Source organism: Anolis carolinensis, chromosome 6, assembly GCF_035594765.1.
Source record: "Anolis carolinensis isolate JA03-04 chromosome 6, rAnoCar3.1.pri, whole genome shotgun sequence".
NCBI classification, from domain to species: Eukaryota; Metazoa; Chordata; class Lepidosauria; order Squamata; family Dactyloidae; genus Anolis; species Anolis carolinensis.
The window spans coordinates 35,934,236-35,958,967 of NC_085846.1; the positions used below are offsets into that span (position 1 = coordinate 35,934,236).

General features: G+C 38.9%; 1 protein-coding gene across 1 annotated transcript in view; it reads right to left on the reverse strand.

Moving 5' to 3' along the window:
- dnajc7 (DnaJ heat shock protein family (Hsp40) member C7) overlaps positions 1 to 24,732 on the reverse strand; it is a 39,322-nt gene that overhangs the window by 11,128 nt on the left and 3,462 nt on the right. The window contains exons 2-8 of the mRNA XM_003222539.4: positions 8,414 to 8,502; positions 7,374 to 7,498; positions 7,168 to 7,281; positions 5,881 to 5,955; positions 3,853 to 3,971; positions 2,731 to 2,884; positions 1,886 to 2,050 (exon numbers count right to left, since the gene is read on the reverse strand). Of these exons, the coding sequence (XP_003222587.1) occupies positions 1,886 to 2,050; positions 2,731 to 2,884; positions 3,853 to 3,971; positions 5,881 to 5,955; positions 7,168 to 7,281; positions 7,374 to 7,498; positions 8,414 to 8,502 (841 nt within the window). The remainder of the gene's footprint in view (positions 1 to 1,885; positions 2,051 to 2,730; positions 2,885 to 3,852; positions 3,972 to 5,880; positions 5,956 to 7,167; positions 7,282 to 7,373; positions 7,499 to 8,413; positions 8,503 to 24,732) is intronic.

The window sequence follows — 24,732 nt, forward strand, 5'->3', positions numbered from 1 at the left end:
AATTCAGGACTCCATATTAAATGTATTACTTGCTGGCAGACATTTCAACAACTGTAGTAAGCATCCTTCAAATTATGGAGGAAAACAAGCCTCTCCATGGACGTTCATGAAACTATACAATACAGGAGAATGCAGGAGGCAAAGGACTTAGCTCCATGTCACATTAAGTTCAGTGGACTAAAAAGGGTTTTCTAAGGTCCTAGAGAGCTATTACACAGAGCTTCCTAAAGGAACAAAGATAATTGAGTATTTTCATGATTGATGAGAGTTCACATGTTACATTTTGTTCCTGTGGCACAAACTCTTCTTCTAAATCATGTTTCTCTGGTGCTAGTTTTTGGGGGTAGGTGGAAATAGCGGTCCATAAAATTATAAACATTAAAGTCTTCCCCAAACTGACCTCAACAGCAACACAGATAAAATAGTCGTTCAAACCCATCCCTCTCCATCTCCTTCTTGGAATCACTGTATTCAAGAATTAGTGGCTTCAGGACCAAACCCTGTAGGGATCGTGTGAGTCCAGAAATCTTCTAGTAACAAATCATGCTACTGCTATTTCAATAGGTGTCTTAAGCATATATTGTATTTTTTCAATTCTAAGACACACCTTTTCCCTAAAGAAACATATCTAAAAATAGAGTGCATCTTAGAATCACAGGTGTAGCTTATGTATTTTTTTGTTGCTGTTGTTGTTGGTACTGAAATTAGGGTGCATCTTACAGTTCACCAGACACAGGATTGGTAGTCTTCTGGCAGGAATTTGTTACTGTTCACAAGATTATTAATTTTGCTTCTAGCCTTGCTTTCCCATCTGAATGATGACATTAGTGGTTGACCTTGCAAGCCTGCCACAAGGACTATGATGTCAGTAGAAGCATCTGCCATATTCTAAAATGTTATTTAAGGCCTAGATGTAATACCAGTGCTACATCTAGGAGCCCAGGGGGATTCCACTGTTTTTGCCAGCTGTGCAAATGGTAGTATATTTGTTTTTGTGGTTCTTAAGCCCAGAAATATTTTGTAGATGGTGGTGCAGCAAGTTTGGCAACAGGAAATTGTGCTGGATTCCTTCCAAGCACATGGTCCATAACTAGGCGTTCTTGTGCAAGATGGAATTATATTACTGGATAGTGGCATAACTGTTTACAATGTCATAATTACAAATAGTATTTCTATTGATCGAGATGGAAGGCATGCAGCCTTTGAGAACTATTACACTGAGATTTCCATCAGTTTTAGTCAGGTTAATTAAACGTGAGGAATGATGGCTGTTACGGACTAAGATGTTCTGAAGAGCCACACAGAAAAAGTTACATTGCATTTCTTTTTGTTACTTTAGAACCAATGCTGGCACAGATCTCACCAGTTTGATTTTCAATGAATTATGTTTTATGTAATTTTAAAATGCTGATTTATTTTTATATTGTTTGCCTCATTACTAATTGTTGATTTAATTTAAATTACATATATTTATGCGTGTTATTGTCAAGATATTTGTATAATTCTATTGTTGTGAGCTGCTCTGAGTCTCCTCAGGGAGATGGGGTGGGATACAAATAAAGTTTCTTCTTCTTCTTCTTCTTCTTCTTCTTATTATTATTATTATTATTATATTTCAGGCTACAGGTTCTACCAGGCCAGCCACCTTGTCAGATCTTAGCTGGTTGGAAGCCCATCTAGGTTTCACGGAGTTCCAGGACTGAAAGACCTCTTGTAGCAAGATCCCCATTACTTACAAAAACATCCATCCTGAGAGAGATTCTCTAATATCTTCCTCATTACACCTTGCAAAATGTTTCTCTACAGCGAAACGATGAGGGGCTGAAGACTTTAGAGATGCCTCTAGTAAACAGGAGGCTCCTCCCTGCAATTTGAAATGCTTTACCTTTGAGTTAACCGTCCCACGATTGCAGTAGAGTTTGGCGTTGGTTTTCCTGTTATTTGGGTCTATTGCCAGGGCTTCTGTGTAAAGTTCAAAAGCTAGTTTGTAATTGCCTTCCTTGAAGGCCTTGTTGCCATCGTCTTTCTTTGCTTTCAACGCTTTGGCGTTCTGGAAGAAAAGGTGGGCCAAAAGACAGGTTGAGAAGTTGAACAGTTAAAAAAAAAAACCCGCACAGTGTCACCTAATTAAAGAAACCTTTGTTGGTTAACCTGCATAGCTTTGCATCTTGGACCCAGGATCTTTTAGATTTATTTCAGGATTTGATGTTCTTAAGAACTGGGGCAAATCATGAAAGAAGCTAAAGGAGCCTGGGAGAGAGATAGTGTAAAGAAATCTGTATCATTTGGGGGGAAAGGTAGGAGCTTACCAGGTGACACTATTTCTTTTTCTTCCCTCCTCCCTTTTAATCTTTATCCAGTTCTAAAGCCACCAATTCTGCCAGCACAAGGGGTGATGCAGAAGCAGCGCTTTGCCCATGCTCCCTCCGCTCCATGCCTACTGATCGAAAATTATGAAAGATGTCAAAGTGGAGAAAAAATATCCCGAATAATATATATATATATATATTTAAAATTGTACCCAATGTGCAAAATTTAGACACACTGCTCAATTGTTTTTTCTTGGAATAAAATTTGAACTGCCTGGTTACAGATTTTTATTTTTTACATACAATACACATGGCTTTGATTAGGATTGACTGAAGTACCTCCCTGTGTGGCTCAGAAAAAAAGAGTGCATTCATTCTAGAAAAGAAGCATAACACCAGATACCCTTCCTTTCATACTTACACGGCAGGCGAGACAAGCTTTATCATGGTCAGGAGCCATTTTGAGAGCCTGGACGAAGAACTGTACAGCTTTTTCAATGCAGTCCTCATAGTAAAGGCAAAGCCCTCGCACATAGAGGGCATCAGCATTTGTGGAATCTATTCTCAAGATGTCACTAAAGACAGAAGGAAGAAGTAAAACAGAAATTACAGAACCACTGGGACTAAAGAAGAGCTGTCCATATACGGAACGCATAACATTCACAAAGCACTCTTGAAAGGCAAAAGGCCTGTAGTGGAAGATATGGCTGGTTATTTCAAATCTATATGCGATACCTCATGAACACTGTTTTTTCTGACCACTGTTAGAATCATGGAGTTGAAAGAGACTACAAGGACTCTGAGTTTCCCTCTCTGACCCTTCTGTAGTCTCCCTTTTCCCAATTTTATTTGGAACACTCCTTCAGCCAAATGCCATTCTTTAAGATGTTCTTCCCATCTCAGTCTTTTAGGCCTCATGGCTTGTACTGTTTTATGCTTTGCACTTCTGTAGTGTCAAGCTCCAAGAACAGGACATTTTAATTGCAAAAGAAAGAAAAAAACAAACTTTGAAAAGGTACATCTGACAAATTCTGAAATTTCCAAACCCATTTGGTCCACAATCCCTTTGTGTGTTCAAATTTAAATCCCTATTTTTGCACTAAAATTATTTCATAAGGCAGGAGTAATAACAGGTGAGTAAAATTACAAATGTGTAACTAAATGTCTAAATGAAGTGATATTCTTGTTTAAAGAGAAGAATTTCAAAAATGAAAATAAAGGCATTTTAAGTGGAGAAAAATAACAAAATGTGATAAAGACAGAGATCTTTCATATGATGGATCAGCAGGGTCCCTCATGCCCATGTGCCAGGAACTTTTAGCTTATTTGCACTGACTGACTACAGTTGTGGCTTTATTCCTGGAAACTCCACATGGAACAGCAGCGAATGGCTCTTGAACTGGCATTAGTCCACAGACCATCACATTGAGAAGCACTATAACACAATACAAAAACGCGTTTACATACTTCATTGTTAAAAACATTGAACATAGCACACAAACCTTTCCCCGCTAGTTGGTTTTCTAACTGTCCCAATTCCTACCTGGCAACTGATTGCGCTTCTGGATAGCGACCCAACAACGCTAAGCATTCTGCTTTGAGGATTTTGAATCGGTGGCATGCAGGGGCAAATTCCAGAGCACGATCCATGCAAAAGACAACCTGGGTGGGTGAGGTGGCAGTGAGAGAAAAGGTGGGGGAGAGAAAGAGAGAAAGAGAATAGCTAGTGAGTATGAGGAAGCCCAGATGCTTTGTACAGGAAGCAGTGCCATGCCTGCTGTGAGACTGGGAGACTTGAATCCCTGATCCAAGAACATGGGTGAGCAACTGTAGTCCTCCAATAGCTTTTGGCCTACAATACCTATCAGCTCTACCAATTGACAGGAGTTGTGCTGCCTGCTCTAGTTAACACAACCCATGGGGAGTGATCAAAATATCTGGAATGTCACACTTGTCAACTTCTAACCGGGAATATTAGGCCTTAGTTTCCTCTCTATGTGAATCGGGCCCAAGTTCTCAATACAGTGGATCTAATATCACGCACCCTCTGACATCTCTTCATATTACTGGCTTCTGAGGTAAGAGAAGGGCAGTTTTCTGAAATAGAAGGACACTGCCCTTCCAACTTCTTGCTCTGAAGAGCAGGTTCGAAGCACTAAAAACTCAATGGATCAAAAAATATGTTACAATGTTTAATGTGAAGATAACTGGTTTTAGTGTTTATGTATATTTATAGTTTATTTTATGTTCCGGTAATGAATATTTGCCGTGTATATGTTGTGCTCCGCCCTGAGTCCCCTTCGACGTGAGAAGGACAGAATATAAATGTCTTAAATAAATGAATAATGAATAAATGTGAAGGGCAAAGCAGTGGCTGCCATGACAAGACTAACTCCAATTCCAGTCCTCTGTGAGTGACTTCACAGGCACTTTTGCTGCTCTAGGGCTGGGACAGCTGCAAAAGAAGGGAGCCTTTGTTTGGGGTGAGGTTCAGCTGGAACTCTCCCTTCCCCCCTTCCATAGGTGACATCACCGCTGGGTGCTGCGGGAAGCGCCGAGACACTCCAGTTGATGGTGGCCATGGGAAGGAGGTTCTTCACAAGAAACAAAGGACACGTTTGAAACTGCCTAAGGGATGGAGAAGCCTGGGGAGAACTGGCTCGAGATGCAGACAAGGCAGGGTTCTTCCTTAAGACAAACTTCAGATTGTCCCTGATGAGCCAGCTGCTCTTAACAGTTCGAAGGCGGTGAAGTAGGAATTCACCGGGATGGACAGAAGCCTTATTACTAAGGCTGCAGGACTCTGTCTGTGGCTAGGGGCATACAGGGACAAATTGAGAGTTATCAAGGCAGACCTGTCACTCAAGGGAGTGAAAAATCCAGAGGCAATACATAGCTTTCTAGTCCTGTGAGGAAAATCTATGCAACTCATCCCATGAGAAAGACTTCATGATGCTAAAACCTGAGGAAATTGGGACTGAATTTCATTTCATCCATGGAATCACCAAATGGTTCTGAGGAAATCACCTCCCTGCCTGCCCAAAGCAATCAATTCTGAAAACTTAGTCCAAGATGGAAAATAGCTCTCCAAAATGTGGAACAATCACAGATTATAAATTACTGGAAATGTCACCTGGTTGCACCTAGGAAAAGAAACTGATGGAGTCTTTTAATATTGCTTTAGAAGTGATTATTAAAATTAGGAAATACTTTGTTTCTCAAGTACTGAAAAGATTTTTAGCCATATTTCAGCTACCAATGATAATTTAAGCTTTGATTATTAAATAGAAGTTTTTCTGGAGTTTATCAGGGATTTCTCTTGAGAAAAATCACTAATGATAGATAAGCTTCATTTATTTTCCTTTCTTTTCATCGTAGCAAAGTCTTCGTATGCTCTTGGTTTAGAAGTTGCTGCAAGAAGCTTAGTAGTACCTCTCACAATTGTCTATAGAATTCAAGACATATGTTGAAAATAAGCATGGATATATTAGCAAAGATGGAAAGAATTCTATAAAGCTATGAAGTCTGAAAGCTACCAGTTTAGTTCAATGTAAGGCAGTTCCTTATGTACCTTACGGAAATCCCGTTTTTCAAAGTCAGCTTCGGCAATTTTCTCATACTCTAAGACAGTTCTGGAGTTGTTCAGCTGGAAGAGAAGATGAGGAAGCGTTGGTTTCCACCATATCAGTTTATCACACAAGATCACTAGTGATTTCGGTGGTCATAACAAACATTTTTTACAGCACTAGTCAAACCAATTTTCTTTACATAGCAAATCATAGATACCTGATGTTAACGCTGTGAGTTACATTCCTGGTATAAATTGTCTCAAAATGTCAATATTTAAAGGTGAGGTTTCTTTCATTCATACTTTTGATTACCTGAATAGCAGGTTGCATATTTCTTGGTCCTCCTCTCCTTAATTAGGATTTTTATAAACACTGAAACAAAGTTCAAATCATGGTTTTGAACTCTAGGTAAAGGTAAAGGTTTTCCCCTGACGTTAAGTCCAGTCGTGTCCGACTCTGGGGGTTGGTGCTCATCTCCATTTCTAAGCCGAAGAGCCGGCGTTGTCCGTAGGCACCTCCAAGGTCATGTGGCCGGCATGACTCCATGGAACGCCGTTACCTTCCTGCCGGAGCGGTACCTATTGATCTACTCAAATTTTCATGTTTTCTAACTGCTAGGTTGGCAGAAGCTGGAGCTAACAGCGGGCGCTTACTCCCCCAGGGTTTGAACTTGGGACCGTTCGGTCTGCAAGTTCAGCAGCTCAGCGCTTTAACACACTGAGCCACCGGAGACTCCTTTGAACTCTAGTTTGGGGAAAATCTTGGCTAGCTTTAACTACGGTTATGGTTAATGCTGGGACATCATGGTTAAATCAGATGCGGGAGTATTGGTAGGAATTCACACCAGAATAGGAAGAGATGGCAAGGAGGAAACACAGAATTCTGTTGCTCATTCCCATCCTTAACTAAGAATAAAGAATGACATGCTCACTAGCCCTCAACTCATACCTTGGCTAACTCTGAAATTCATTATGTTGAGAAGTAGTCCAAACAAGAATCCATGGAAAGACATTCCTTCTATGTGGAATGTTTCATTTATAAAGTTCTCATAAAGACAAAGCAATCTTCACCCTGCAAACATTTTCCGCAGTCTAAGTGGATCAATTTCAATCTCATACTTGATATGGCAAGGGCATGAGAGAAAGCTCATTATGTGTTACATTGTATGTGAACCTGAACAATTGAAAATGCTCAACCTATAGATTCCAATTGAAATGTAAAGGTGAACTTCACACTTAGGCAAAGGGAGATATAGCTATCACTCTTTTGGCAAACATAAAAAGACTTACCTCTTGCTGGGCTTGTGTATTTTTATGATCAAGTTCTAGAACTCTTTGGAAGCAGCGGCTGGCAGCCATGGCATTCCCTAAAGATAGGTGGCACTTTCCTTCCCGTAGATGTCCCTGCAATGACAGGGGAAAGAGGTAAAGCCTAGGTGGTGTAAGATGCAAATGAGAACGGGTACCAGCACAGAATCATCTCTACAATCACATACCCTCAGAAAGGTATCGTCCATCCTGACAGATTGCTGGGCATCTCCAAGAGCCTCCCGGTATCTGCCTAACATCATGAGAGTGGCAGCTCGGTTCCCATAGTAACTCGCATTGCTGGGACATGTATCTATAGCATAGACAGGGATGCTAGTTAATACAGAAACACAACGGACATCCTCCACCTTGCTTCATTCCAAATCTTCAAAGTTTAAAATTTTCAGTAAGGCAAACGTAAAAACACTGAGTAGCCATTCTCACTCAACAAGGATCTGAACTTTTAATTGCCAAAGAATGTGTGTTTCTGCACACATGCCCATGCATCCACTAGGAATATAAACAAGGAGTAAGGAAATGGGACAAGGAAATAGGAAATCTATGGAGCAAAACTGAATAAGACATTAAACCCTGGCTCTTCAGCAAACAGGACCTGTGTATTTAATCAAACAATTCTCTAATAACAAGGAAGGTTAATTATTTGAGTTCTATTCTGCAAAACTGAGATTCTCAGAACTTTTTCTATAGATATTTCTAAACATTTTTTTAAAAATAGTTTTTATTTAAGCAAACAAACACAGGGGAAAATATGTATAGAATACAACAACACAAAATGAAATTAAGACTATCAAGAGAAACAAAGCAAAGACCACTGCCACAAAAAACAAAACTAATGTTTCATTATATACAAAAGTAATTAACACATCTTTATGTATAACAGGCAATCTATACACATACACACAAAAATATGAAATTTCTAGATGTTTGATAGCAGATTACTTTCTCTCAATGCAATAGCCTTACTCCTGATGGTCAGAGTAAACCCCAATTACAAATATAACAGTACTTTGCACTCACTATGCTACAGCGGACTGTGGAAACCTTTGGATGTATATGGACTGACTATCCTCAAGGGAAAGAAATGGCTTGCAGTCGAGAGAATACATAGAAACACAATACAATAAAACTATAAATTGATCATTCAAGTTTTCAGACAAGCAAATCAAGCAGGCCAGAAAACCACCTCTCTTTCTCCTTTAATCCTCACCTATGGCTTTTGTATAATAATTGAATGCTTCATTGTAGTCCTTCTTGGCATAAAATACATTCCCTTGTTCCTTGTAGGCCTCTGCTTCTCTGAAATGAAAGAAGACATTGCAACTTAGGAAAGACAAGATTATCCAGCAAGACAAAATCATGGACACCCCTCAAGCCATGTAGCTGGAGGATGAGAAACAAGAACCCTACCCAGAAACAAGAACCCTACCCAGAACTACTCTTTGCAGGACTATGTAACACCTATCTCTTAATGACACACACACACACACACTATGGTTATACAATGGGAAGTTACTACAAAATGTCATTCAGCTGCTTCTGCTACCTTAGGGTATGAATCAGCCTAAAGAGACAGATAACTGAAATGTAATTGTACAGTCTGAAGGATGACATTCAAACTGTTCGACTTGATAATGGGCAAATTTGCTTGAAAAGGGGAAGCCAAGCCCAAGTTCACCAGACTTATAACCATCCTGGCTGATTAAAGCTGCTAGAGCTGAAGGGTTTGGTGTTGGGAGGCTGTAAATGCTGTGGAAGACAGTTATACCCCAAATTCTCTAAAGAATGCAGTCACGAGACCTCCTTGAAGAGGCCATCACTGGAACCCAACATCTTAGATAGCTGTTGTCACATTTCTTTCCCTTTAAAGGGAAATGGCATTGGTTGATCAGCTACACTGTGAACTTGGTAGAAAGACTGTCCTTGGTTCTGCTGAACCTCTCAAGGCAATCCATATTATCAACCAAATGATCCTATCCTGTTTATCTGATGAGGAATTGTATTGTCGAAGGCTTTCACAGCCGGAATCACTTAGGTGATGCGTGGTTTTGGGCTGTAGGCTGTGTTCTAGCAGCACTTTTTTAACTGCTAGAACATGGCCATAAAGTCCAGAAACCACACAGCACCCCACTGATAAGGAATTATTGGGGCATTATTTACCATGGCTTTGTTCCTTTGGGGATAAATGGTACCAGAAAGTGGTGCTGGGAGACAGTTCAGCCTTTAAGACATTAGCAGGTGTACTTCTGTAGGATTCAGTATTGTCTCAGTACATTCTTTTGATCATTTTATATGAAATTGTTGGAGAAATCACCCGATACTCCCAGCTCTATTTCTACTTTGCATCCGATACCAACCAGCATGTGTACAAGTCCAATTGAATATAGCGAAAGACTAGATGAACAAATTCAGACTGAATCCAGGTATGGCAGTTATGTTCTGTCAATGGAAAAATCTAACCTTGAATTGGAATTTCAACCTGTTCTGCATGGCAATGCACTCCTTCTGATAACACAGATGTGTTGTTTAGCATGCTTTTGGGGTTAGAACTGATTCTGAAAAACCCAGTACCTGCCATGACCAGGAGTGTTCTTGTTCAGCTCTGTTTGCATGACAGCTGGCCCCTTTGTAAAGAAGGAAGATTCAGCAACAGTGCTGCTTTTCAGACCAATTTAATGTACTCTGCAGAACCTAAGTAGCTTAAAAAATACCAGATCCTGTTTGATCTCGGAAGATAGGCAGAGCTTTGGTTAATACTTGGGTAGTAGACCACCAATGAATACAACATGCATAGGAGCCTAGCAGGCTGAAAGGTGACAAATAAACATTTTAAATAACATTGTTACTTCAAGCATCAGTTTCCCAATTAACCATAGGACATATTTTTGGTCAATCAACGTAAGATAACTTATCAATTAAGTAAAGGCTGCATTTCCTACCAAATTACCTTTAAGAGAAATGTAGACCCATACATGATATATGAAGAGAAGTTGAGATGGGGGACGGGCGAGGGAGAAAGAAAATATAATTATCCAAAGAGCAAAATCTTTCTGTTGAGATATGAGCAAATTGTGCACATATAGAAGTTGCTAGAAAGTATATCTACTGGGGAGAAAGGAAAACACATTTCTTCACAAATCAGTGGTAGCTGAGACAGATCGACCTTTAACTTTCAAGTATAGACGTGAGATTTTTTTTTTCTGGTGATGTTGAGCATTTTGCTACTGGTTTGAATACACACTGCTGCCTTTTTTTTTTTTTACTTTCTTAGTAGAATAGATTTCCAAAAAAATGGTTGTAAACATTTAAGAAACAGAGGAACACTCTGTTATATAAACCTAAATTTGGTTCAGTTAACCACTGTGTGGAATGAAAGTGTTACTAATGCTATTTTAAGAAAACGCAGCTGCCTAGCCGTCCTAATTTTCTTTTTAAAAATAAATTAAAAAGAATCACATTACAAGGTCACACAAGAAGCACTGGAGAACAGGGTGGATTCAGTGAAAATCAAGATGATTTAGGTAACCAGGAAGAAAGGCCAAATTAATTAGTGATCTGAATTAGGCTCCATGTATTCTGCAAATCAGTGTAAACATAAACTGGTCACACTTTAGAATTTATATGCAATCAGAGAGAAAGCGCAAAGAGAGAATTGCAGTATTAAAGATCTGTTCAACTCCCTCTATTGCCATGTAAGGATGCTAAGAAACAGTCTATTCAAAGTGCATCTCTATGATTCTATACACAGCTGATCACATTAAATCCTACTGGATTCAATGGGTCTTATCCCCCAAAAATGTGGTATAGGAGTCTGACCTAAACACCCAGAAAAGGCTGACAGGTACCTGGTGAAATATGAAGAAAGTGTGAATATCTATGACCTTCAATTGATTTGTCGAATTATATGTTTTTATATAATAAATACTTTTAAAATTCCCCTTAATCCTTGAATGCCAATTTCGTAGTTTCCAACTACAGTTAACCTAAATACCTTGTCCCACACACATACCAACAGCATCAAATACAATATAATAGAATAATCAAATTAAGATGTTTGAGTAAACAAAAAAGGGTTTGAGCTGGCACTAAAACAACATACATTGTTGGTACCAGTTGCTCTCCCATGGGGAGGGCAATCCCATTGGTGGGGCTCCGCATTCTTTCTTGTTGATATATGAGACATACTCAATGTACTTGAAGGATTCTCCTCTTCATACATAATCTGTACTGTATTCAGCACAATATAATGAACTAGTGTGCCACTTACAAATAGCTGTTTAAAGATTAATCCCAAAGACAGATTTTGTTACTGTTGCTTCAGTTCATTCTTTTACATATATAATCAGGTTTAATTGCTAACAGGTGGTCTTGAATTTAATTTTACAAGATGTTAGAAATTTACAATTCATTATGTTTGAGCTGAAGTAAGATGAAGTAAAAATTTTAAGCATTTTAAAAGAATGTGATATTTAATACAAATGGTATATTCAAATAAAATCAAATGCACCCTTTAAATCAAAGATTATTTTTAAAAATGTGGAGGCACAAAGAACAGTGATTCTCTCCCACCCTATGAAAGATATATAGTTTGCCATCTGTTTATATGCATGGAGGGCTATCAATAGAATTTGCACCCTGCTGAATCATTGAAGTTAACACTTTCCATATACTGTAACAACCGGAGGAGACAGACAAATTAAGAGGACATTATCACACTGCTTCAAGATGGGAATGTAGCAATTCCACGTTAGCTGCGAGAGGCAACCTGAATCTGAATACTAAGGAGAAATTCAAAACATGAGCATCCTTCTATATAAGGCTGCAATGGGGAAGATAAAAATATAATTTCTGAAAACCCTTGCAACTTTAGAGTACTAGCTATAAGAAAGGGCCAAAAAGTCAGCTCTGAATTCCTAAGTTTGGTATCATCAGCAGAAACAGACCTCCTCACTATCACTGGCATGACCCAAGCAAAAGGCCTTCTAAAGTACACAATAAAAGCTATGTTAGGGGGAAAAACCCAGAGAGAGAAAGAAAGAGAGAGAGAGAGAGAGAGAGAGAGAGGGAGGGAGAGAGGGAACAAAACTCCAAACAATAGAGAGTTGTATTGTGGTGTATTAACATAGTTTTAACCTCATTCTGGCTCCAATACAAACCACTCTCTCTGGCCTCCCCGCTTCAGCCTGCTCTGCCTAGAATGGTGCAGCCCATCAGCATGCAAAAACAACAGAAGCCGAGGACATGTCATTTTTCAAATTGGGCTCAAAGGGGTAGCAGCTCACATTTACTGCAGACAGTCAAGCTTGATTGAAGGCTAACAAAAGTCCTGATTTGTCCTCTGCTTAGGCATGGCTTAATGGCTTAAGGAAGGAATGGCACATGCAGTTCAGAAAGCCCACGATAGGCAAACACAAAAGTTATGCACATTCAATAGGCCAAAAATCTCTTCACATTCTAGTGCTTTCCCCAATTTTTAAATCATGAGCAGGAGGAGCGTGGTAACGAAAGTTCGGAGTGGCCTGATTCAGATCTAATTGGGAAACTTGGTGTGCCAGGGGAGTATCTTCCATAGCCATGTGAAGGATTGGGAGAGGGAGGAAATGAAAAAATTAGGACGGGTCATTCTTTTATTTCCCTGTTTTCCCCCAATATTTTTTTTCTTAAAAATTGAAAAAATAAGATATTTATCGATTCAAAATAATTTCCAAAAGCTATGCAATCAATCAATCAATCTATCAAACTTTATTTATATGCTGGATGTGGATGACAGTAGCAAATGACAGTGAGCCAAGTTGATAAAAGGTACCTTGGTAATCAATGTCACTTATTTCACAGATAGTGATAAGTGTATAAGAACGTTCAATCTACATACTTGGTCCTCTGGGATCTTGTATCTTTGTCCACATCAGGTTTGCTCCCACAACAGGTCTGTCTTACCTGGATTATTGCCTGCCATGTTTTCCCTTAGTCATCCCAAAGACATCACCAGGCAGCCTAGCTTCCCTTTACATCTGAACTTTGTTAGATCCTTCCCACTAAAAAAGCTAGAAATGTTATCCCTAGTCTTTACAAGCATTGAAAGAAATAGTGAAACTGACTCTAGAATGTACCACAAAGACAAGAAAAACTGTAACTCCTGCTTCTCCACCTTGCTCTCAACTACTTTTCCTTTTCTAGTATCTGGTCAATGAAAATTGATACTGTCCCCATTTTTTATATCTTTCCATAAGAATTCTAGTTGCTCTTTAAAATGTAAGGATATCATTCAATTCTGATCATGCAAACCAAGCGATTGTCAAAGGACTGTTAATGATCACTAATGTTTTTAAACATTTGGGGCTCCAACTAACTTGTTCTAATTTAAGAGTCTAATTTTCTCCCATATTAAAACTAGGCTTTTCACATATACCTCACACATCTATTTGCTCTAATTTGAGGATTTACATTAAAAGATCAATTACAGGAAAACTAAAGTCAAGGAAATTAAAGTTAACATTGGATTTATTCAGACCTCAAAACTCAATTTCATAAATCACGGCTTATAAAGCCCTATCCATCTGAAAATCAACTCCAAGGCTTTCACTTTAGTTAAAATAAGATTTTCAGTTACAGGTCAAGAGTTTACTAATCAAGAATACTCAATCTAATGCATAAGATAAATTTAATGGGACTCATACAATGATACAGGCCTCATACATTCTCTTGCCCACTATGAGAGAACTGCCTTATGATTATAGACAATGTAAGGAATTATATGAACTAGATTTCAGGATGTTTCTTCCTTCTTTACTGATGACCTGTTTTAATACACTTCATAAATTCCTGAGAACCCTTAGGCTTCTTGAAATAGTTGTGTGTGTTGGGGGAAATGAGTGTGAGAGAGGTATCTAGGTTGATTGCTCTTTTAGCCCCTTGGTAGTCTTTTTGCTGGGAGTGGTAAGAAAACCCCCACCAAATTATGTTCCAATTGTGTTTTGTCAGGGAAACCCTCCCTCACACACTATTGTTTTTTTTTCCTGAAGGATGTGTATACAATGACACTACAGGGACCACCAGATCAAATGTTACAACTTGGAGTTACTGATGTCTACCATGTTTCCGCAATGTAGTGAACATATATAGAAGAAATGCTTGATTAAAATGAGTCCTGCGGTTGTTTACTAAGGGCCTTGGACTGCTACAACAAGGGGGAAAGAATTCTTGATCTCCTGATATCATGAATGATTGTTTCTACTCCAAACAGATGCCACAGCCTGAATGAGGTCATTCTGCAAGACCCACACTGATGTAGGCTGCATTCCCCACTTGCTACTTTTGATGCTAGAGAAAGAATCTGCTTGGCTAAAAATACAATCTAGCTCTCTGAATGGACCTCTTTGTTGGGTAAGGAGTTGGCGTCCCTCACTGGTTAACCCTGGGGGTGGAAGGACACAACTACCACAAGGATTTTTTTTTAAAAAAAACAAGCCTCCCATCACTACTTGCCTCCTTAACACTGCATAACTTTGCTAGAGAGGATGCTGAAGTATGTACTTCTTGAGTGCCACATACCACTAAGCTGCCATGGAACTAACATTTATGCAGAAATAAAACTCAATTGCCTCCCCCTGACAAGAAGAGACAGCAAATATAAACATGAAAAACCAACAAGTCATTTTAGAAACAAAGACTTGCTATGCACAACCAGAGCAAAGTTGGTAAGGGAAAAATCAGCTTGCAAGCAGGAATGGGTTCCCATTATACGGATATGACTCTGAAGGCTCTTGGTAAAACTCAGATTAGGTGAGCTTTGATTTTAAAAGTCAAACTACTAGCAATCACATTTGTAGTAAAAACTGAACAAGAAGTGTATGGCCTTGGAAAATGGGGAAACAAGCAAATGGCAGACAGCCATGGTTTCTAAGTTAATATTTCAAGATTAATTTGAAAAGCTAATTAAAGATGAGTGGTTAGCAGCCATTCTGAAGTTTCCCATTAAACAAGGAGAATTATACTCCCTTCCAAAATATTCCTCTCCTAATGAAAACCCAAGTCAGCGAAGGCAGGGTGAGTAATTTTTACCATATACTTCGCCTTTTGTCTTGACAAATCAAGCAGATTAAATAGAGCACAATATGCAAAAAAATCCAATATGCTTATTTGGGATACATTACAGAACTTGCAGAATACACTTGGGGTATGAATGCCTGTGATTGGTGTGTTTTTGTGGTTGTTTTTAATTAAACTTGCACCACAGATGAGAATGTGAAACTCACTAATAGTGGACAAACTCCTGGGAACCACAACTTTTTTTATCACTAATGGCCTTCCCCTGGTAAGTACAGATGAGAGGAACTGTTAGGTATGTTCTATATTCAGTTTTAGTTCATATGGGACAACAGTCCTGTCTTATACTGTAATCCAGAATGGTCTCCAATGAGCTGGGATTCTGCAGAAGGTTCTTGGAGAAGTTCCAATGCAGAGAAGTCCATTTGGAAAATGTTTCTGGGAAACTGAAACCCCAAAGACCACTGTGCTTGATGCTCTGAACATCTTTTCTCTACTTAAACTGAAAAGCAAAAATGCAAATATATTTTATGCCTGAGGCCAGAGACTCACAAACAGCAAGGGGCAGTTCCTGCACGCTCTCTGTGGCATTCCATGTGCTGGGTGACAAAACTTAACATGTTAGGTAGGATACATTTTTGAAAGAGGGAGAAGTTAGGCAACAACGACTGGTTTTGTAGGAAGGGGCTGTCAACAGATTATGTTTGTGTCTCCTCTAGTATGCAGTTGTAAAATGCAGGCCAAATGGCACACAATGCAGTTTATTGTGGCATATTGGAAAATATTTATCTGTACATTTGTGCCCCCTGGTGTTCAGTATGGACAACTGAGACCCATCTGCTCTGGGTAGTGTTAAAAAATTCAAGAGTGCCAAAGTGTGCGGGTTTTTCTCTGCATTCCATTTCCACACCCACCCACTGCAGAACAGCAACAACTCAGAGCTGGTTCTTAAGACTCAAGCCTACATCTTTGGTGGGCGAGGGTGACTTTAAGGTCACACTGTGAAGCATTTAAAACTGTTCGGCCGCTCTTCATGCTTGCAGCATACACTCACTCGCCTCACCAGCTTTAGTTTCATTTTCCTGGAACCCAGATGGCTGCCAACAGAGTCAAAGAGAGGTGTCCCATTCTAAATCAGCCTGGCAAGAGAAACTCTTCGGACAGGACCCTCAATGACAAAATAACACTAGCATTCAACTATTAAGAAAGTATCAAAACTGCTTGAAAAGCAATAGTTAATACATTGTTTTTACAACACTTTGGGGAGGGGGACCCAGCCTTTTATTCTGCCCTATTTTATACATCAATTATATACCCAGTATTGCCCAGGTATGCATTTTCTTTTTGTTTGTTTTTTTCTTACCCATCTTCCTTTCCCACATATATCTTGCTCCTCTGCCTTTTCTTTCTTTCTTCCCTTGCTTTCCCTCATATAGCCTCCTTATCTTCTTTCTTTCGTTTCTCTTCCCTCCCCCCCTTCCCTCCCTTTGTTTGTTCCTTTCCCCCTTCCTTCCTTTCTATTGTAGTTTCGCCCTTTCATTTGTCTTCTTTCAACCGGCATTTTCTTGGAAATCAGAGGCACAAACACACACCTTTCAAAATATAAATCATTATTAAATAGCATACTTAATTTTGGGGTTGATGTTCCTCCAGGTCTGTGCGTTTTTGCCTCCAAGTAGATGCCATTTTATCTGCCAGTAGCTAATCCTTTCATATTGCCCTTTTGTGGTGGCATCTAGGCACTGCATACATACATATCTATAGGTCAGTATACTCCAATCTGCTGGCTGCACCTGAGTGCTACATATATATTGTTTACTTTTTGGGGTCCTTGCCCCAAATTGGGGTTTATTTTGTATTTGAAACCCTGCAGTTACTTTAACTTGGGTAATGAAAGGTATGTGTGCCAGGTTTGGTCCAGATCCATCAAGCCATGTAAAAGCCTTTGTGGATCAAACAAACCAACAAACAAAACACATCTATACTCTGACATTTATATATAGAGAGATTTACTATCACAGCCATGTTTGGATGATCACTCTCAAATGCAGAAGACTGTATATTCTTACATTCTTATAGATTATAGCCACAGTAAATTCAACAGTTATTCTTTTTTTTATTCAAAGTTCAAAAATTTGATAAAACTAAGTATGAAATATTGGACAGTTTAGTCTTCTGATAAATATGCAGGAGATCATTTCAGCCTCAGCTCTTGGAGCCTTTCTAGATGTAAGGTAAGCAGGTTTTTAACTACATTCAGACTCCCATATGTCCTCAGCCAGACCATCTTTACCTCAAACCACAGAAAGAACTGAACTACTTTAAATTACCTGACGTTTCCAGTACACCACAGGGTCACCGTAAGATCTAGGAAGTGGTAGAGAGGTATCACCTATGGGAATTTGCTTGCTGTCCAGGGTAATTCTCTGATAACTTCAAATCAAATCAGTTTTTGCCTTCAACATACCTTTCGATTTTTTTAGCCTCTTAGATTTTATGTACATGCTTCTATGAGACCGCACCCCACTTATGCTAGTCTATGACCGTAATAAAGATTTTGATTTGATTTGATATGATAATTTCTGGGGAAAGCATACCATAGATCTGCTTGAAGTACCTAGAAAATTCCTCAAGACCTTATGCACAGATAACTGAAACTGTAAAAATGGGTTCCCTGGTGATGAGGGGTTAACTGTACATAATTTCTGAAATGAATGTATCTCTTCTGGTGTAATTATCCTAAAGCAGCAGTAACAAGACAGAATAATTCTTGAAAGCACATTTTCCCTGAATACAGGTAAGATAATTACACTGACAATTAAGTGTACCTAGAATTTGTCCTGTTAGACAGGCAGGTTCTTATCTACCTGAACTACTGCTTAGAACTTGTAATTTTAGAAAAAAGGGTATCAGAAAACATATCTTGACAACCATTCCAGACAAATCTTGCCAATGACCACAACCAGACCCCCACTCAGTTTAATAGTTGGACTTTTTTTAGACATGTTTGAATCTGGAGAATAATCTCTACAACTGCAAAGCCAGATGTTTGAAGTGCCCAGAGGAAATCAAAATGATTTCACTTTTGACATTCACTGGAATGCATATATAGTCTATGCAATTATAATCTTTGAGGAGTTGCCCCCTATCCTTTATAGTATTTATAGAGTCTCACTTATCCAACATAAATGGGCCAGCAGAACGTTGGATAAGCAAATATGTTGGATCATAAGGAGGGATTAAGGAAAAGCCTATTAAACATCAAATTAGATTATGATTTTTTACAAATTAAGCACCAAAACATCATGTTATACAACAAATTTGACAGAAAAAGTAGCTCAATACGCAGTAATGCTATGTAGTAATTATTGTATTTACAAATTTAGCATCAAAATATCACAATGTATTGAAAACATTGACTACAAAAACATTGACTACTAAAAGGCAAACTGCACTGGATAATCCAGAACGCTGGATAAACGAATGTTGGATAAGTGAGACTCTACTGTACTATAAATACTGTGCCTGTTCAAAAGCAGTATTTTATTCCTGATCAGTCTATTATTTTAGATACATACAGACATTTCCTTCCAGGATCCAGAACCAAGTGCTAAAATGATGAGAGAAGTTCTAGGATTTTGGATATTTCATGCCACTTTGTTAAGAGGTAAAGTTTTTCTACAGGATGCAAGCAGCAGGATTAATTTTTATTTTTTTTTACCGTAGCTCTTTGACTCTCACATATTTCACAACCCTGAAACCCACTATTTACTATGGAAGCCACATATGCAAAAATATCAACAACAGACACCAGGGACCGAATTCAATTTGGAAAGAGTCTTGAGGGTTGTATTCTGGCAGCAAGTGAATGTTCAGGTCAAAATAAAAATGGCCAGTGTCAGATACAAGCAAATGGTCAACGTACACTTAACTAGGCATATTTTACCCAGGATTAATACCAATCCAATCATTTCTCAATGAAAAGTACAGGAAAGAATTTGGGTTTATTCAAAAGTTTTCTAAGTTTTAAATACCCTCCTATCTCAATCACTGCTTGGAGACAGGGACAGAAAAAGCTCATCTGCCAAATAGGAAACAACTGCAGACTGCATCTGAGTCATGGGTCAGAGTCTCTTGTCACTCCTCTCTTCATGTCAGCTTTCCTTCAATGGTTTTCTGCACTCCCACAGACACATCTTTTAAGTTTTCCACAATGCTGTCTAGATCAGTGGTGTCAGACTCATTTTCACTGAGAGTCGCATTAGCATTATGGTTGCCTTCAAAGGGCCATTGAATCCCTGGTGTGCTTTGGTTTTTACCCGGTTTGGGTCCCAAGATGTTATTAAATGTTATTAAATTAATTTTTATAATGTATTTTAATGATGTATTTTTATAGTTTTAATTGATTATATGTACTGTTTTTGTTTTATTATTATGTTCTTGGCATTAAATGTTGCCAACTGTGTAAGCCGCCCTGAGTCCCCCCGGGTGAGAAGGGCGGGGTATAAATTCTGGAAATAAATAAATAAAATAAATAAATGATAACACTCATAATTTTTGATTATCCACTATGCGGACTGGGGATAATGGGAATTGCAACCCAACAGCACTCTGAAACTGAGGAAGGATTAAAGAACATTTTAAGGTCAGACATTGTATCTACAAGCCCTGAAGAACTAACTGCAACCATCCAGATGTCACTGTAGCACAACTTGCGCCAGCTCTAGTCATGATGTCTAATGATGAGGAATACAGGAGTTGCAGTCCAGCATCTGGAGGGCCACATAAAATGGCAGGATGGTCTGGATTCAATCTGCAGGCCTTGAGTTTGACATATAAGGTCTAAATTAAATTGAGTCTCTTCTTTCCCATGGGCTCCAGAGTATAAAGTGGAACAACGAAAATGTTGCCCACCAATTGTTTTTGAATTGTAACTCCACTCACCTCTGGTTATGCTGGATAGGGATGATAGGAGTTGCAGTCCAACAACTGGAAAAACACACATTCCACCCCTCCTTATGAAGTGACCAAATATATAGATCACAGGAGAAATACACCAACATGAAATCACAAATATAAGAAGAACAGTGAGTGGTTGCTAGGGTTTCCAGCTAGATGCAACTATTTCTAGGTTTTTCAAAATAGTACAAGTTGGCAGATTGTCCTTATATGTCCTATTAGGAATGCCCTACTCCAGCATTCTCTAACATAACATCTTCCAGACGTTTCATGCCAATTAATGTATCCCACCACAGTCTGTGTTATCATGGGCTGGTGTGAATAGTAATCCTTAATACCGAGGACACAAGGCTGGGGAAGGCTAGGCATTTGACAACATATTTTGATTTTCCTGCTAAAAAGGGGGGAAATCTTCTTGTTCTTCTTTAAATGTGTTTATATCACTGGCTGTTCCTGTCAGCAGTGGCTGAAAATTCTAGGGATAGCAAGCATCTAGTATTATTCCAATAACACCATAAGCAACACACTCCTGACCCTATAAGCAGGCACATCTAAGGTATGAAAAGTAACAGCTTCAAGAATCTTTTCCACACTCAGTCATCAGCTGAAGCGCCCATGAATGCTGCACAGAATTCTAGAATATGTCCTGAGAGGTACAGTTCATCATGTTGGTCAATGACAAGGTTGATTTGGCTTCATGCCTGTTCGGTGTGAACACATTGTGCCTTCAGACATGCTCCTATGCTTGCAAGCTACCATTCAGGAAAGGCTGGTTGCCATTGCTATTCAACTCGCTGGAGAACTATGATAACCTACCAAGTAACTACAGGAGTTTCCAACATAATTTGCAAGACACTTCTGTACTATTTACAGTCCCAAACTATTTAATGGGCAAAGTCATACATTTCGGGGAGGAATAAAGGTTGTTTTGTTTCTCTTAAAAAGACTCGTACACCCAGGTTTCCCACTGCCACAATCATGATTGCTAGATGTGCCTGTGTGCCAGCAACCAAAAAAGCTATTTGGTACTTCTGGGACAAATGTAGAGGACAGATTTATCCCCAACACCTCCATGTTGATGTTCATTCATCAGTGGAATTATCAAATCTGGTTCTCCATATAGACACTGAAACACCACTAAAGCTATGAATTCACTCTTTCTCAATTTAAATCAATTTCCACATCTTCCTTGAGAAAAAAAATGTTGTGACTAGGCACTTTCCAAACATGAACAAGTATCACCAGTTCAGCAGTGACACAAAAACACATGTGGAAAAATTGGTTAAATTTGTTCTTACTCATCCTTAACAAGCATATCTAAACACTGTAACACATCAAGGCTATAAGGGCAAAAGAAAAGCAAAACCTAATGTAAGCTGTGTTATTTTGAGCAAGAGAAGTTCCGCCCAAACATTCATTAAAGACAGGTAGCCAGAAGGCTCATTTCTTTTTCTGCCGCTCCCTGCTTATTCAGTCAGCCACATTCAGGGCCTATCCTTCCACTAATAACAATGACAGGCAGTTGGTTTAGACTGAATTAGAATTTGGTTCATCTAGCTCAGCTGACTACTCTCAACTGGCAACAGTTCTGTAGATCTTCAGGCATGTTTTCCCAGTACTACATGAAGATGCCAGAAAGTTGCATTTTCTGAATGCAAGATATGGTTGCGTCTCTATAGAAAATGAATCAATAGTTGTTTAGTTTTCTAAAGTCCTATAGCAGGGGTCCCCAAACTAAGGCCCCCAAGGTAATGTACCTGACCCCATCTGAAACGACTTGAAGGCACACAACAATCCTAATAAACATGACTATTTCATCAGCCAAAAGCAGGCCTAAACTTCCAATTGAAATGCTGGTAGGTTTATGTTGGTTAAAATTGATCTTCATTTTAAGTATTGTATTGTTCTTTCATTTTTTGCACTACAAATAAGATATGTGCATAGGATTTCGTTCACGATTTTTTTCAAACTGTAGTTCGGCTCCCCATCAGTCTGAGGGACCATAAACTAGCCCTCTGCTTAAAAAGTCTGAGGACACCTGCCCTATAGAAACAACCATCCAAAGACAATATGCTTCCACCACAAACCTTCAGGTGTGTCCCTGAGTTTATTGGGATAAAAGATCCATTATCATTTTTTTCCTCAAGAACTGACCTGGCTATGAACCAACCAGCCACTCGTGTGACAAATCAGTGTAGAAGCCAATGGTAAATCTGGATTTCCAACAAAACAGGTGTATTTTTACTTTTGAGACAGAACACACTGCTTTCAATTACTACCAAACTCTGATGTTTTTATCAAGAAGATTGTGACATTCATTGTCCCAGTATGTTTCATTGGCATTGCCCTTAAATAAGAGGCCTAATGTAAACCTTTCAGAAATTATCACTATTCTTATGTGGAACATTGCCCTATTTTCTAACTCAAAGTGCCCATAAACAGAATGGGATTCAGGAAATCCATGTACTGTGTGCCATTCTCTCCACCCTTCACATTCTTTTTTATTCTTTTTGTATTTTTTGCCCTGTCACCTAGTTGGAGTAGAAATTTGGTCTTTTCAAGTTGTCACTTTTTTGTTGTTGTTCCTGAGTAGTTTATCTGTACAAAATTAATTTACAATGTGAGAAAGCTACAATTTGTTTTCTGCTATGCGTTTTTCCGTGGAGTGGGGTCCATAGTCTCCATAAGATTCTGAAAGGGATCCATGACTAAAAGAAAAAAGACGAACAATAACTTGGCTAATTTGAGGAAAGAACCAATTCCATCTCAATATAGACACAATGTGCTGGCTGCTCAAACTTTCCGGGATCACACAGGAACAGGTTTGCTCTCTATATGCCAAACTGGAAATAAGTGGCACTTGATTACGTAGCAAAAATGTCAAGTCCACTACAGTATTTCATAGGATGACCCAAGGCCATTGAAGGCTCTCTGCAAACAGTCATAATACTAACCCAGTTTTACAGGCTTTGCACAAGGAACCCTGGCACATTCATTACTTGATGGCTCTCCTAAACAAGCATAAATTTGCAGTATTATAGAAGAAGTCCTTTTAATAAACACGCCTCTTACATCAGGAGAAAGCCTAAAGGAAAACCGTTCCAGATGGAGTCTTGGTCCCTTTTTAGAGTAAGTGCCTCATCCCACTAGAACAGGCATGGGCCAACTTCAGCCCACCAGGCATTTTAGACTTCAACTTCCACAATTCCTAACAGCCTACCACCTGTTAGAATTGTGGGAGTTGAAATACAAAGCACCTGTACTAGAGCATAAATTCACTTTAAATCCAGTTGCTGCCTTCTGTAGAATTCTAAGGGTTGTACATTTGTGAGGCCCAGGACCTCTCTGGCTGAGTTGTTTAAAGCACCAGAATTCTGCAGGAGGCAGCAACTAGATTTAAAGTGGATCCATACTCTACTTTGATGAAGTCCTAAGTACTGCTCTTGCTTTCTCCCCTGTGCTGCTGGATGAAAACCGTAACTCCTTTCTTGCAGCATCCTGTCTCCAACTGGATATAAATAAAACAACAAAAATGGGAATAAATCCATAGTTTCCTGCTATTTAATCTACCAACTTGATATAGGACCTTATCACATTAGGAAATACTCCATTTTTGAGACTATTTGAGAATGATTTCACATGATGTTTGCCCCATCCTGTTAGTCGCAATCAGTCTGCAAAGCATCACAGAAACTGATTTGCAGACATAATTCTAATCATGTTGCTTTGAAATACTCTAGATTCTTTTGTTGCTTAAGCACTGTTTTTATGTGTGATAGGAAAATCTGTATGCCTCCCATCAGCAATGATACTTTTTAAAAGGTCATAGAGTGATGTAGGGGGTGTTTTGAATGGATTGGGAGGAGTCAGCCTTCTGTTGTGTGATGAGTCAAAGCGCAGTACTTTCAAATCATAAGAATTGTAATAATTAGTTGCGATGAGGAGAGTATGCATCCCGTCTCAATACAGTATACACAAGTCCTAAAAAAAAAATGGGATGCATAGTGATATAAACTGATTATACCCCATTGTGATAAGGTCCATACTATGTCAAGCATCCCCTTCCCAAAATGCTCAGGATCAGAAGAGTTTAATTTTTGGAAAACACTGAGATATCTTGGAGACTGGGCCCAAGTCGAAACATGGCATTCATTTATGTTTCATATACACCTTAAGACACATAGCTTGAAGATCATTTTAGAGCAAAATGTGCAACAATTTTGCACACAGATTTGAATATATCACACTATATATAGCAAAGACCTCCTAGTGGATAATTTCAAATTCCGGGGGTGAATCTACACTGTAGAATTAATGCAATGTGTTGTCATGGCCAGAATCAATGGACTGCTGTGAGTTTTTCGGGCTGTATGGACATGTTCTAGTAGCATTCTCTCTTGACGTTTTACCTGCATATATGGCAAACATCCCCAGAGGTTTGTTCAGAAGTCTGTTGGAAATGAGGCAAGTAGGATATATATATTTATCTTTGGAGAAAGAAATCTTGTCTGTTTGAAGCAAGTG